A 15386-nucleotide genomic window follows, 5' to 3' on the forward strand; every position below is an offset into this window, starting at 1 on the left:
AGGGTGGGGGGAAATATGGATGAGGGTGGGGAGAAATATGGATGAGGATGGGGGGAAATATGGATGAGGGTGGGGAGAAATATGGATGAGGGTGGGGATAAATATGGATGAGGGTGGGGATAAATATGGATGAGGGTGGGGAGAAATATGGATGAGGGTGGGGGGAAATATGGATGAGGGTGGGGGGAAATATGGATGAACATGGGGGGAAATATGGATGAGGGTGGGGGGGAAATCTGGATGAGGGTGGGGAGAAATATGGATGAGGGTGGGGGGAAATATGGATGAAGGTGGGGGGAATATGGATGAGGGTGGGGGGAAATATGGATGAGGGTGGGAGGAAATATGGATGCGTGTGGGGGGAAATATGGATGAGGGTGGGGGGAAATATGGATGAGGGTGGGGGTACATATGGATGAGGGTGGGGGAAAATATGGATGAGGGTGGGAGGAAATATGGATGAGGGTGGGGGTACATATGGATGAGGGTGGGGGGAAATATGGATGAGGGTGGGGGGAAATATGGATGAGGGTGGGGGTACATATGGATGAGGGTGGGGGAAAATATGGATGAGGGTGGGAGAAATATGGATGAGGGTGGGGGGAAATATGGATGAGGGTGGGGAGAAATATGGATGAGGGTGGGGAGAAATATGGATGAGGGTGGGGGGAAATATGGATGAGGGTGGGGGGGGAATATGGATGAACATGGGGGGAAATATGGATGAGGGTGGGGGGGAAATCTGGATGAGGGTGGGGAGAAATATGGATGAGGGTGGGGGGAAATATGGATGAGGGTGGGGGGAAATATGGATGAAGGTGGGGGGAATATGGATGAGGGTGGGGGGAAATATGGATGAGGGTGGGAGGAAATATGGATGAGTGTGGGGGGAAATATGGATGAGGGTGGGGAGAAATATGGATACGGGTGGGGAGAAATATGGATATGGGGGGGGGAAATATGGATGAGGGTGGGGAGAAATATGGATGAGGGTGGGAGGAAATATGGATGAGGGTGGGAGGAAATATGGATGAGGGTGGGGAGAAATATGGATGAGGGTGGGGGGAATATGGATGAAGGTGGGGGGAATATGGATGAGGGTGGGGGGGAAATATGGATGAGGGTGGGGGGGAAATATGGATGAGGGTGGGGGGAAATATGGATGAGGGTGGGGGTACATATGGATGAGGGTGGGGGGAAATATGGATGAGGGTGGGGGAAATATGGATGAGGGTGGGGGTACATATGGATGAGGGTGGGGGGAAATATGGATGAGGGTGGGGGAAATATGGATGAGGGTGGGGGTACATATGGATGAGGGTGGGGGGAAATATGGATGAGGGTGGGGGAAAATATGGATGAGGGTGGGGGGAAATATGGATGAGGGTGGGGGGAAATATGGATGAGGGTGGGAGGAAATATGGATGAAGGTGGGAGGAAATATGGATGAGGGTGGGGGGAAATATGGATGATGGTGGGGGGAAATATGGATGAGGGTGGGGGGAAATATGGATGAGGGTGGGGGGAAATATGAATGAGGGTGGGGGGAAATATAGATGAGGGTGGGGGGGATTGGCTATCAGAAGATGTTGTCACTTATTCTTCAAGGGGCAACCTCAGTGTATTTTTAAGTCCCCGTTTACACAGAAAATCCTTAAGCGGACAGTTCCGTTTCTCCCAACCCCCCCAGTAACCCCCAATGATTGGACCCTGTTTTTTTTTAAGTTGTTTTTATTAAATTGGACCCTGTTTTTGACTTTTCAGCTTGAACTAACTCACACGTAGCAGTAAATATTTCATAACTTACTTGCATGCAGTGATTTAATCGTAGTCACACAGCAGAAAGAAGAAGTAGGCGGCATTGTTCAGCCTACAGGACACAATCACAATGTGTTTAGACAGATTTCCACTTCCAAAGTCTAATATCACAAATTGGGTTATAAAGTGTAGAACAGAGCTACCGGCAAATTGCATTTCTTTTTTCAGTGAGGGGGAGGTAATTCTCTGTTGGGAAATAACATGTTTGTGGATCCCTTTCTTTTTTTTTTTTATTAATCATATAATTGCAGTTTCAGCAGTGATCAGATTGTTTAATCTGCAGGATCAGAAATAAGGGATTTTTAGGGCTACTATTGAACTGACTTGGGTACCCTGCTACATTTAGTTTTAGAAACTATTAGTGATGCCTAAAAGTTGTCTTAACCACTTCAGCCCCGGACGGACCATTTCGCTGGTCAATGACCGGGCCACTTTTTGCGATTCGGCACTGCGTCGCTTTAACTGACAATTGCGCGGTCGTGCGACGTGGCTCCCAAACAAAACTGACGTCCTTTTTCCCCCCACAAATAGAGCTTTCTTTTGGTGGTAATTGATCACCTCTGCGTTTTTTTTTTTTTTGCGCTATAAACAAAAATAGAGCGACAATTTTGAAAAAAATTCAATATTTTTATCTTTTTGCTATAATAAATATCCCCCAAAAATATATAAAACATTTTTTTCCCTCAGTTTAGACCGATACGTATTCTTTTACATATTTTTGGTAAAAATTATCGCAATAAGCGTTTATTGATTGGTTTGCGCAAAAGTTATAGGGCCAGATTCTCGAAGGCGTTACGACGGCGCAACACCATTAGCGCCGTCGTAACTCCTCATCTGGCCCCGGGTATCTATGCGACTGATTCTTAGAATCAGTTGCGCATAGGTACCCATTAGATCTGACAAGCGTAAGGCTGTTACGCTGTCAGATCTTAAAAGTAATTTTTTTCCCGCCGCTAGGTGTCGCATCGTCGCTTTTCCCCGTCGTCTATGCAAATGAGGTAAGTACGGCGATTCCTGAACATACGCGAGGTCGACGCAGCGAATTAACGTCGTTTGCGTAGCGTACCCGACACGTAAGGTTGCCCCTGCTATTAGCAGGGGCAACCAATGTTAACTATGGCCGTCGTTCCCGCGTCGAATTGAATCAAAATTACGTCGTTTGCGTAAGACGTCCGTGAATGGCGCTGGACGCCATTTACATATACATCTAGGCAAATGACGTCGGGGCGACGTCATTTAGCGCAATGCACGTCGGGTAATTTACCCGACGGAGCATGCGCAGTACGCTCGGCGCGGGAGCGCGCCTAATTTAAATGGTGCCCGCCCCATTTGAATGGGGCGGGCTTGCGCCGAGCAATCTAACGATACACCGCCGCAAGTTTACAGGCAAGTGTTCTGAGAATCAGGATTTAAACCTGTAGACCTGCGGCGGTGTAACGTAGAGCTCATACATTACGCTGCCCAGGAGCAGCGCTAATGTATGAGAATCTGGCCCATAGCGTCTACCAAATAGGGGATAGTTTTATGGCATTTTTATTAATATTTTTTTTTTACTAGTAATGGCGGCGATCAGCGATTTTTATAGTGATTGCGACATTATGGCGGACACATCGGACACTTTTGACACCATTTTGGAACCATTGTAATTTTTACAGCAATCAGTGCTACTAAAATGCACTGATTACTGTAAAAATGACACTGACAGTGAAGGGGTTAACCTGTATGGGGGCACTGAAGGGGTTAAGTGTGACCTAGGGAGTGCTTCTAACTGTTAGGGGCGTGGCTTGCCGTGACACATCACTGATCGCTGTTCCCGATGACAGGGAACAGACGATCAGTGGCATGTCAGGGGAAGGACGGGGAGATGTTGTGTTTACACTGACATCTTCTCGTTCTTCAGCTCTGTGACTCGATCGCGGGTCCCGCAAGCACGGTCACGGAGCTCTCGACCGTGTGGTCGCGCATGCAAAATGAAAGAGGACGTATATATATGCCCATTTGCGCAGCCGTGCCATTCTGTCGATGTATATCCTCGTGCGGCAGTAAGGAAGCGGTTAAAATGCAACGTATTGGTATGTGAGCACCACAAAACTACAAACTGAAAACTATTTAATTCATTTATAGGCCTCATGCACACTGGACGTTTTTACAGCAGCTGTTTTTGGCTGTAGACAGTTTTTTCTACAGTCATTAAAGAGGAGTTCCACCCAAAAATGGAACTTCCTCTTAACCCACTCCTCTCCCCCTTACATGCCACATTTGGCATGTCATTTTTTTGGGGGGGAGTGGGGGCTTCAGGAGAAGGGGACTTCCTGTCCCACTTCCTCCTTCCGCAGAGGGGCTGCTAAGGCGATACGTCATATCGCCTTTTGGCAGCCCCTCCCTTTAGGCGATCGCCTGGGACACGTGACAGGTCCCAGGCGATCGCCTGTCCAATCAAACAGCAGCGCCGGGCCGCTCGCGCATGCGCAGTGGGTGCCCGGCCATGAAGCCGAAAGCTGTCACGGCCGGGTGCCCACAGTGACAATGAAGACGCCGGGGAGGGGGGAAGAGGAGCGGACCCCCGGCCGGCGCGTCGCTGGAACGCTGGGGCAGGTAAGTGTCAGTTTATTAAAAGCCAGCAGCTACACTTTTTGTAGCTGCTGACTTTTAATAAACTTAATAAATGGGTGGAAAACCCCTTTAAACTCTCCATCATGTTATCCTATGTGTCCATGCACACATAGGCTGTTATCAGCAGTTTTTGGCAGTGGTGTTTTTGAGCAGTAAAAACAAAAAAACAAACAGAAAAAATAGTGGGTTCTGAGACCGTCGATAAACACTCAAACACGTCGCTCTCCAACAGTTTGTAATGTTTCTAAATTCATTGGGAAAAAATATATATTTTTTCTTCAAGAAAAAAAACCTGCGGAAAAACGCTGATGAACGCTATTGCAAAAATGTTGAAAAAGTTGACAAACTCACTGCAAAAGCTACTGGCGTTTTTATAACTTTATTTCAACGTCCAGTGTGCACGAGACCTTATATTAAAAAAAAAAACTCACACACCCAGGGACGTCTTTTCACATGTCACTGTGAAGAATGGAGCCGATGCTTTCTGTGTAGTTCCGGCTCTTCACAGGCGGAGTGATATCAAATGCACTCCGCCTGTGACAGATACAGGAAGCATCGGCTCTGCTCTCTACTGCAGCCACATGCTCCCTGTCACACTTCCATGTCTCAGGGGAGCCAGGCAGCAGTACACACGCCAGCATTAATACCCACCAGGACCAGCAGTACCCACACTAGCATTTCTATTCTTGTGCGTGATTGTCTAGACAGGGCCCCAGTGCACTGAAAATTGCATAATGTATGGTCTGCCTAAGGCCTCGTACACACGGACGGACAGTCCGCTGAAAACGGTCCGCCGGACCGTTTTCAGTGGACATGTCCGCCCAGAGATTTCTGTCTGATGGTTGTACACACCATCAGACAGAAATCCGCGCGTAAACAATACGCGAGGACGTGGCCACGCCGTCGCCGCGCCGATGATGCGGCGACGTGGGCGGCCCTGGAAGTTCAAAGCTTCCACGCATGCGTCGAATCAGTACGACGCATGCGAGGGATGGCGGTCGGTCGGACGTGTCCGGTGAGTCTGTACAGACGACCGAACACGTCCGACGGACAGGTTTCCAGCGGACAGATTTGTTAGCAGGCTAAGCAATTTTTTTCCGCTGGAAACTGTTCGATCCGCCGGACAATTGTCCGCTCGGGCCTACACACGCCCAGATCTGTCCGCTGAAACTGGTCCGTCGGACCAGTTTCAGCGGATAGATCCAGTCGTGTGTACGGGGCCTAAGACCCCTCTCACACTGAGGAGTTTTTCAGGCGGTACAGCGCTAAAAATAGAGCCTAAATACCACCTGAAAAACTCCTGCCCAGCCTTCTTAATTTGAAAGCCCGAGGGCATTCACACTGAGGCGATGTGCTGGCAGGAGAGAAAAAAATCTCCTGCAAGCAGCATCTTTGGAGCGGTGAGAGGAGCGGTATGTATACCGCTCCTTCACCGCTCCTTCCCATTTAAAACAATGGGAAACCGCAGTAATACCACCCGCAATGCGTCTCTGCAGAGGCCCATTGCGGGTGGTATTAACCCTTTATCGGCCGCTAGCGGGGGTTAATACCGCACCGCTAGCGGCCGAATCCCGCAGCAATTCCGACGGTATTGCGCCGCTATTTTTAGCGGCGCCATACCGCCACCGCGCCTCCCGCCCCAGTGTGAAAGGTGCCTAAGGCAGAGGAAGAATCATAGAATTATCTTTGTTCTCTAGAAATGTAATCTCTTTCATTTCCCTTTTAGTTGTATGTTGGATATGTATAGCTATGGTGTGTCTGGAGTGCACTGGCATTGCTCTGGAGAAATCCTGTATATTGTGTTGATCATTTTCACTAGCGTTATTGATTCAGTAAAACTAGTATCAGTGGATGGATAGCCTCAGGGCTACACGATTCTGAAGAACATACGTTTTATATCTCTGAGGCTTAACTATAAAGCATGTTAACTGTGAAAAAGGAAAATGTGCTGGGAGGTCTGAATGTTTAATTGAAGAATCACATATAGCCATCTTTTTGGTTACATGAGTACAGGGACCGATGAACGGCCCCGGACGCGGACAGTTTGCATCCAGAGCCATTTATGAGTCCTTGTACACATGTAACCACTGAGATGTGTACAGATGCAGAGTCTGACACCCGATCTTTGATTTCTACAGGTGTATACCCAAATACGTCCATTTGTATTGATCCCTAATGCCGCGTACACACGCTCGGAATTTCAGACAACAGATGTTCAATGGGAGGAACGTAAAACACGCCGCTGTTCGTACGTTTCCGACGTCCATACCTAACATGACTTACCCCTGCTTTATGAGGGGTAACTTTACGCTGGCGTATGTCTTTTAAGTAAACGACGTATCTTGCTACGCCGGGTGCACGTACGTTCGTGAATCGGCGTATCTAGCTCATTAGCATATTCATTAGCATATTCAACGCGGAAATCTACGGAAGCGCCGGTGCATACAAGAAGTAAAATAAATCTAGCTATCCAGCAAGCACTGCAGCCCCAGATAAAACAGAAAGGTCACTCAATTTACCATAAAGTGTATGTAAATGGCAAGTATTAACTTTTCTTTTATGCGTCCCTTTACTTTGGTAAATGTACCAATACAGTGTTTTGTTATATCTGATCCCTAAAGTGCATTAAAAAACGGTTTATTCTGCCAGAAATGGAGTACAGTAAAACCTTGGTTTGAGTGTAATAAATTTTGACTTGATCTACAAGTAGCGTCATGTCACAACTGAGTATAAAAGAGAAGAGAGGAGCCTCTAATGCCCTGTACACACGATCGGTCTGATGGACCGTTTTCATCCAACGAACCGATCGTGTGTGGGCCCCATCGTTTTTCTTTTCCCATTGGTGAAAAAAATAGAACCTGTTTTAAAATTTTCTGATGGTTAAAAAAACAATAGAAAAAAACGATCGTCTGTGGGGAAATCCATCGGTCAAAAATCTATGCATGCTCAGAATCAAGTCGACGCATGCTCGGAAGCATTGAACTTCATTTTTCTCTGCACGTCGTTGTGTTTTACGTCACCGCGTTGGACACGATCGGATTTTTAACTGATGGTGTGTAGGCAAGACTGATGAAAGTCAGCTTCATCGGATATCTGATGAAAAAATCCGGTCCATTTTCATTGGATGAACCGATCGTGTGTACGTGGCATAAGTGTAGCAATATGGTTACATTTAATGAAGGTACAACATTTAGCAACATATTACTACACCTAGATTGATTTCACACTGACAGCGCCCAGGCGTCAGTGGTAAAACGCAGCTATTTTTAGCGATGCTTTACCGTAGTTTCTGCGGCACTTTTCGGGCTGATTTCAATGGGCAGGGGCACTTTAGGAGCGGTGTTTTTTCATGTTCCAAAAGCACTGGAAAAAAGCTGCTTGCAGGAATTTTTTGGACACCCTGCCAGCGCAGCGCCCCAGTGTGAAAGCACTCTGGCTTTCACACTGGGTTTGCAATGAGGCTTTTTTCAGGCGCTATTTTTAGAGCTAAAGCGCCTGAAAAATTACTCCAGTGTGAAAGGGGTCTTAGAGGCACCCTCTTCTCTTTTATACTCTGTAGCTCCTGCTGGGTTTTGCTTCTAATACCCTTGTGGAGGCTTCCATTTGTGGATGGACATTTTATGGTTACACAACCAAATTGCTATAATCTTTTTATATGGACTATAAACTGAAGGACCTATGAATAAATGGTTGTGGAATGAATCATTTGAGTTTCCATTATTTCTTATGGGAAAATTTGCTTTGATATACAAGTGCTTTGGATTACAAGCATGTTTTTGGAAATAATTATGTTCGCAATCCAAGGTTTTACTGTATACAACTTTCTGTGCACCCTGCCTGGAATCTCAAGAAATGTTTCCAGTCCTTCCCAATTCACCGCTGTGAACTACGGAACACTTTCCCCTATGTTATGGAGATGAGGAGAGGTGGAGGTGTTTTACAGTTTAAATTATGACTGAGTTGCCTAGGGTGACTGTACACTTCCTCCATAGATGCAGTACAGCAAGTGAGCTTTGTCACCCCTAAACTGCAATAGATTACATTTTTTTTTTGTTTCTTGATTTTTATACACTTGAAGGACTCCATCTAGCAATGTCACTGATTTACTCAGTTGGCTTTCATGTCACAAGCTGGCTTTTGGACCAGAGCAGGTTGAAATCTGATGTACCTCATTTGCTTTTCCTGCCACACAGTACCATTCCAGGTATATTTTTGGACATCAGTTGGAGTCACACAATTAACAATTCTCTTTATATCTATTGCAGAAATGCGTCAGGTTTAATCCCAATGCCACCGTTTGGGTGGCAAAACAGAGGATCTTGTGCACCCTCAACCAAAGTCTGAAGGATGTCCTCAATTATGGCCTTTACCAACCCTACAGTAATGGAAGAGAAGGAAAGTTCCTCGATGAAGAACGACTGCTGCGGGAATATCCTCAGCCTATGAGCAGAGGCGTGCCTTCCTTGGAGGTATGTGCACAGACTACAAACCACTATGTATTGCTAAATTGTTCAGGTAGATGAGGTGCAAGGAACACTTATAGCTTGGTAGTTAGCACCGTGCAGTGTTGGGGTACTGGGTTCAGTTTCTGCAGGGTGTGTCTGCATTTTTCTTTTACAAAAGGATTTTATTGCAAGAAATAAAATCATCAAATTAAATCAACAAAGAGATGGTTACATAAAAACATGGCATAAAGAAAAGGGTCCCAACAGAGGGACGCTGAAAAGAACATTACATAATTCACAAATGTGATTAAAATGTTAACTAAAGTCCTTAAGTCCTTGATGAAAAGAGTTTAATACTCCAAAACTGTGATGCATGATGGACTAAGACCTGGGTATCCAAACTTGTTAATAAAAAAATTAAAATAAAGTTCAAAATTATACAGCTGGCAGAGAATGTGTATTCATGTACTTAATCTTACGATATGCAAATTTTAAGATGTTATCACTGTAACCATCCTCACCAAACCAATGTCTGGTGGCCTGGTGAGTAAGAAAGACATTTATACATGAAGGAAAAAAGAACTAGAGCGAAAGCAAGAAAGATAAGTAAAAAGAAAAACAAAGAGGAAAGAAGCCAAGAAAAGAAGAGAAAGAGGGGAAGGAGTCCAACGGGGTGTGCAATGGGAGATCGCTCAAATTGAATTATTAACAAACCTGGAAGGATGTATGTATGTAATCCACGGCTGCCAGACCTTGAGAAATGTATTATGGGTATTTGAGGCAAAGGCTGTCAATTTCTCATTTATCATAATATCGTTCACACGATTCTTGACTGCTTCAAAGCTAAGCACAGGGGTTTTCCAAGCTCTCCCAATGGTCAACTTAGTTGCAGTAAAAAGATGCAGAGCCAGTTGGCGTTCAGAACGAAGCAGAGATTGGCTTACAAAGAGAGCCTCGTAGGGCTCTCTTTTGAGGTTAGTGTGAAACATGTTATGAAGGAGGGTGTAAACCCTGGTCCACAATCTGCACACCCTAGGACATGCCCACCAAATGTGAGCCATAGTACCTTCCTGCGAAGGTAGTGTCTAAGTTGTAGATAACTATAATATTCCCGCAAGGGAATATTATGAGAGGATCTGAGAACTTCAAAAGTTATTATTCTAGTAGGGGTGAACAAAGAATGAATGTCAGTGAAACCATTATCGATCCACCAAGAGAATTGCTTAGGATTTTAACAAAGGGGAAGAAATAATGGACAGTGAGTAATGCGAAGCAAAGGTAAATGGGGGGGGGGGGGGGGTATTAGACCACCTGAAAAATGTTAAGCAAAAATTTGTTAAGCAAGGTCCACAATGGCAAGTGTCTGCATTTTTATATAGCATGATAACTGTGATGCACAGAATAGAGGAAACAAAAAAGTATGCAAACCTTAAAGGGGTTGTAAAGATTTATTTTTTACTTTCTAAATAGGTTCCTAACCTCCCTGGCGGTATGATTCTTTCAGAAAAAAGATGCTGAAAGCGGTACCATTATTTGCAAGGAAATTTGGCGTTTTATACTGTAGGTCTGTAATTCTTAGGAAAAGCTCACTTAAATCTGACCAAACCAGAGTCTAATAGGCATCCCGGGTATGACATTTTTTTAAAAACAAAATTATAAATTATAATATAATAAATAATTATAACAATAATATAATTCTAATAAAAATTATTCAATAATGTAATCAACTCAAAATCATTGAAATTTGCTCAGTTGCAGAATTGTTGCTGTCATTATTTTTTTTTTTTTGACGAATTTCCCCACAAATCGATATCGCACAATTCTGCAAGTGATTATAATTTATTATCGCTGTTTTCTAGCTGATCTAAAACCATTTTTGACATTTGGTTGCTATGGACAATATACAGTTTGCAGGGAGAAAGAACAGTTTTTATTATATAAAAGTACATGTAGGACACTGGGCAGACCACTAGGGACAAGGGGGGTGTGCATTTTTTACATACAGTGCTGTAATCTATATGATTACAGTATACTGTATGTAATGTGTTTGTTTACCTTTTTGAATTTGGCGCCGATCTCCGCCCCCGTGCGTCGTAACGTCGCAGGGAACGGAGATCGGCGGCACAGAAGGACACTGTGTGAATCGAGCGAGCACCCGCTCGCTCACATAGCGCGGTGGCATTGCTGGATCCAGGAACAAGGTAAGCCAGCGCGCGCTGCAGGCTCTGCATAGCTACCCCGAGCGTGACTCGGGGTTACCGATTTTGGCACAAAAAATCCACCCCGAGTCACGCTCGGGAATACCGCCAGGAGGGTTAAGCTAGTGCATTGTTGGTTCACTTACCTTTTCCTTTAATTTCATTTCTAAATGTTTTTTTTCTTTGTCTGAATTTCTCACTTCCTGTTCCTCCTCAGTAAGCTGTTCTAGCTGACTAACCCCCAACCAGAACATGGGGGCAAGCTTACTGAGGAGGAACAGGAAGTGAGAAATTCAGACAAAGAAAAATGACATTTAGAAGGGAAATTGAAGGAAAAGGTAAGTGAACCAACAATGCACTAGCTTAAAGGAACCTATTCAGAAAATAAAAAACGAACCTTTACAACCCCTTCAAATATTTTTTCTTTTATTCCTACAGTAGCACAGTTTTATATGTGCCTATGTTTGTATTGTTACTATGGGTTAAAATATTAAAAATAATTTTAATAATTAATATTGTTAACACTTGTCATAGATTGTTAATAGTCTTTGCTGTCATTTTTTTTCTTCCAGTTTCGATATAAAAAGAGGCTGTACAAGCAATCCAGTATTGACGAGAAACAGATTGCCAAACTACATACAAGAGTATGTTACATATTCTGTCATAGAATGAACGTTACTTTTTTTTTTTTACATGTACTGTACATTCATTGCCACTTTCATTTTACGCACAGTGGTTACTACGGTGGAGGTTTTAAATACTTGTTTTTACCTCGCACACAGGGACCATGCCAGAGATGTCCATTGTGTGAATGCATTGGGCTCCCTGCCTCTAGAAATAGTATGTAATTTGGGAGTCTAAGGCCCCGTACACACGGCCGAGGAACTCGACGTGCCAAACACATCGAGTTCCTCGGCATGTTCAGTCCTGGAGCCGCCGAGGAGCTCGGCGGGCCGAGTTCTCCCATAGAACAACGAGGAAATAGAGAACATGTCCTCGTCGGCTTCCTCGTCCGAAAGTGTACACACGGCCGGGTTTCTCGGCAGAATTCAGCTCTGAACCGAGTTTCTGGCTGAATTCTGCCGAGAAACTCGGTCGTGTGTACGGGGCCATAGAATGCCGCCTTTCTTATTAAGGGTTCTCACATAGTAGTTTTTCAGTATACGCTTTTTAGCTGATTCTTTTTAGGGCCTTTTCATAACTCTGTGCGTGCGTTATGCAGATTGAGACAGGTACAGTCAACAATGGAGAGCTTCCATGGTTTGGATGTGCTTAAAGTTCACCTTTATAGAAAAAATAATGCATATATTTTTGCTGAAAAAAAAAATGTGCATTTATAATTTTTCCTGTGGGAGCCTACAAAGCATAGCACTTGTGATCAGTAGATTATAGGTGCAATGTCTTCTGCAGCCCTGCAGCTTTCAGCTCGTACCTCCATACAGGCTGGGGATTAGGGGAGGGGCAGCAGAAGTTGGAATATGTTACATGTTCCAAAAGATGAACTTATCCTTTAAAGCACAGGTAATAATAAAAAAATGTAATACAGCTTACTAGTCTTTAGATGTGGTGGCTACATTTATTTTTAAGCTTTTTTTATATTTTTTTGCCTGGCCAGTAACAGGACAGAGATGCATGATAAAATATATCCAAGAGACAAACTTTGGGCCAAATCCACAAAGATCGTGCCTAACTTAATTTTTTCCATTTAAGTTACACTGCCTTAAAATTTCTACCTAAGTGCCCGATCCACAAAGCACTTACCTAGAAATTTTGGGCTGTGTAACTTAAATTCCGCCATCGCAAGGCGTTCCTATTCAAATGGGGGCGATTCCCATTTAAATTAGGCGCGCTCCCGCGCCGGCCATACTGCGCATGCTCGTGACGTCATTTTCCCGATGTGCATAGCGCGAAATTACGTTACGCCGAGCTTTGTGGATTGCAACGGGTCAATAAAGTTGCGTCGGGAAAAAAAAAAGATACGGCGTAAAAAAAAAAATTCAAAATTTAAAAAAAATCGCGTCGCTGGACAGAAAGGTCTGCTTTTACATGGTGTACTAACTTTACACCATGTAAAAGCAGCCCTAATTTTGCATATGCAAACGAAAACTTACAGAGAAAAAACGAAGCTGAAAAGCTTCGTGGATCTCCGTAAGTGCTAAGTTGCATACCCGAGGCGGCATTTCGACACGAAATGCCCCCAGCGGCCGATGCGGTACTGCATCCTAAGATCCGGCAGTGTAAGTCCCTTACACATGTCGGATCTTCTGCCTAACTATGGAAAACTGATTCTGTGGATCAGTTCCAAAGATAGAAACAGGGATACGACGGCGTTACAGCAATTACGCCGTTGTATCCCTTTTGTGGATTTGGCCCTCTGATTTCAAAAGACCAAGTTCTTCTAAAGTTCTTCTAAAATATTTTTAGCTTTCTTATAAAAAGATACAAATAAAGCATCTGCCTCTCCCCTCCCTTACAATATTGTGGAGGTGCTCTGTGAGCCCACGTGGGTTGGTAAGGTAAAATTCCCATGGCACTTAGTCATCAAGCAATGCTGTAATTCTCGCTCATCTAAACATACAGGTTTTGTAGCTGAGAACAGTTATTTTTTGTGATCTACTTTGATACAATAAAAATGACATGATGATTGTATAGTTGTTATTTAATTTGGTTCTTCCTGAGTCTTCGTATGAGTCATATTAATGCACATACTTGTATTTGGGATTATATATAATTATTTGGTGAATTATAGTTGAGGCATTTTGGATGGAAGCCCAATATATAGTAAGTGAACTAAACAAAAAAAAAACTTGATTGAGCATGATTTATTTTTATATGACAACTTACATAAGCCCTGTGGAATTTCAAAAAAACTGTAGGGGATTTTTCTGAAGGTGGAACATATCTAGGTATATGCATTGCCTGCACATTTAATCACTTCCATACAGGGCACCTTTACACCTTCCTGCCCAGACCAATTTTCAGCTTTCAGTCATGTTGCACGTTGAATGTCATGCTACACTGTACCCAAACTAATTTTTTATCATTTTGTTCCCACAAATAGAGCTTTCTTTTGGTGGTATTTGATCACCTCTGGGATTTTTATTTTCTGCTAAAAAAAATATAATCAACACTTTTGTTTTTTTCATTTTCGATAGCGTAAGGGTAGGGTTATAACCCCCTGTCAGATTTTTTTTTGCCATCTGTGTCCCATTGCAGAGATTTCCCTTCACTTCCTGTCCCATAACTAAACAGGAAGTCAGAGGAAATCCCTGCAAATTAAGGGAATCTCTTGGAAGATTTTCCCTCTATTACTTTTCTGGGGACAACCCAAAATTTGTGATTTTTCTTTTACTTTCACTTTCAATGATAATGGTAAACTTGACAAATAGAGAGGGCGGTTCACTTTAACAGGAGCACAGACAGCAATAAAACCTGTCTTTAGTTATACTTTAACTACTTCCCAACCACGCTATAGCTAAAACACAGCTACAGTGTGGCTGTCCAGTTCTGGGAGGACGTCTATGGACGTCCTCTCAGAACCATGCTTGTGGCATGCTCTATGATTGCACAGCTGATCACAGATCATAGCAAATGGCACATCACATCGGCCCCTTACCATGTGATCAGCTATGTCCAATCACAACTGATCACATGTAAACAAACTTGCTGGTTATTGTAATTTCTTAAACATACCTCCCAACTTTTTGAGATGGGAACGAGGGACACCTGTTGACAAAAGTATGTAGGCATAGGACACACCCCCTGCCACGCTCCTAACTAATCCTTTTTTTTGTATAATTGTCATCTAAGCCTTAAACCCACAAGTGCTTTTTTTAAACCACTACTATTCCTTTATGCTGGCTTTTGAAGTACCATCATACATATTAGCATAGAGAAACGGGGAAAGGTTGGAATATGAGGGCAGTTGCTGAAGCTGACCAGAAAATATTCCCACCTAAAGTTGTTGTGGAATATCTCGGTACTGATTAACAAAAATGTAATTCTTAGATAAAATTAATTAATTAGTGCATATAAAAATGAAAAAAAATTCATGAGAAAAAAATGAATAATCGATATACAAATACTCAGGGTTCCCCCAAGAGATATCTGTTGATGGAGTGTGTCTCATAAATTGATCTTTCCTCTACTAGTTTCACGGTACAAACACCGCTTCCTCAGGAGGAATAATCTAAAAGACAAATATTAAATAAAGCAGGACAAATAAATTACCATTGAAAGACTGAGGCCCCGTACACACGACCGAGTTTCTCGGCAGAATTCAGCCAGAAACTCGATCGGAGCTGTATTCTGC

General features: G+C 43.6%; 1 protein-coding gene across 4 annotated transcripts in view; it reads left to right on the plus strand.

Annotated features, from left to right (window-relative positions):
* The window catches only part of SHANK2 (SH3 and multiple ankyrin repeat domains 2), a 530251-nt gene that overhangs the window by 34147 nt on the left and 480718 nt on the right, over positions 1-15386 (plus strand). For all 4 annotated transcript variants that reach the window (XM_040328114.1, XM_040328117.1, XM_040328115.1 and 1 more), the window contains 2 exons: positions 8697-8900; positions 11647-11718. In XM_040328114.1, coding sequence (XP_040184048.1) covers positions 8697-8900; positions 11647-11718 — 276 coding nt within the window. The remainder of the gene's footprint in view (positions 1-8696; positions 8901-11646; positions 11719-15386) is intronic.

This window comes from Rana temporaria, chromosome 11 (assembly GCF_905171775.1).
Source record: "Rana temporaria chromosome 11, aRanTem1.1, whole genome shotgun sequence".
Classification (NCBI taxonomy): domain Eukaryota; kingdom Metazoa; phylum Chordata; class Amphibia; order Anura; family Ranidae; genus Rana; species Rana temporaria.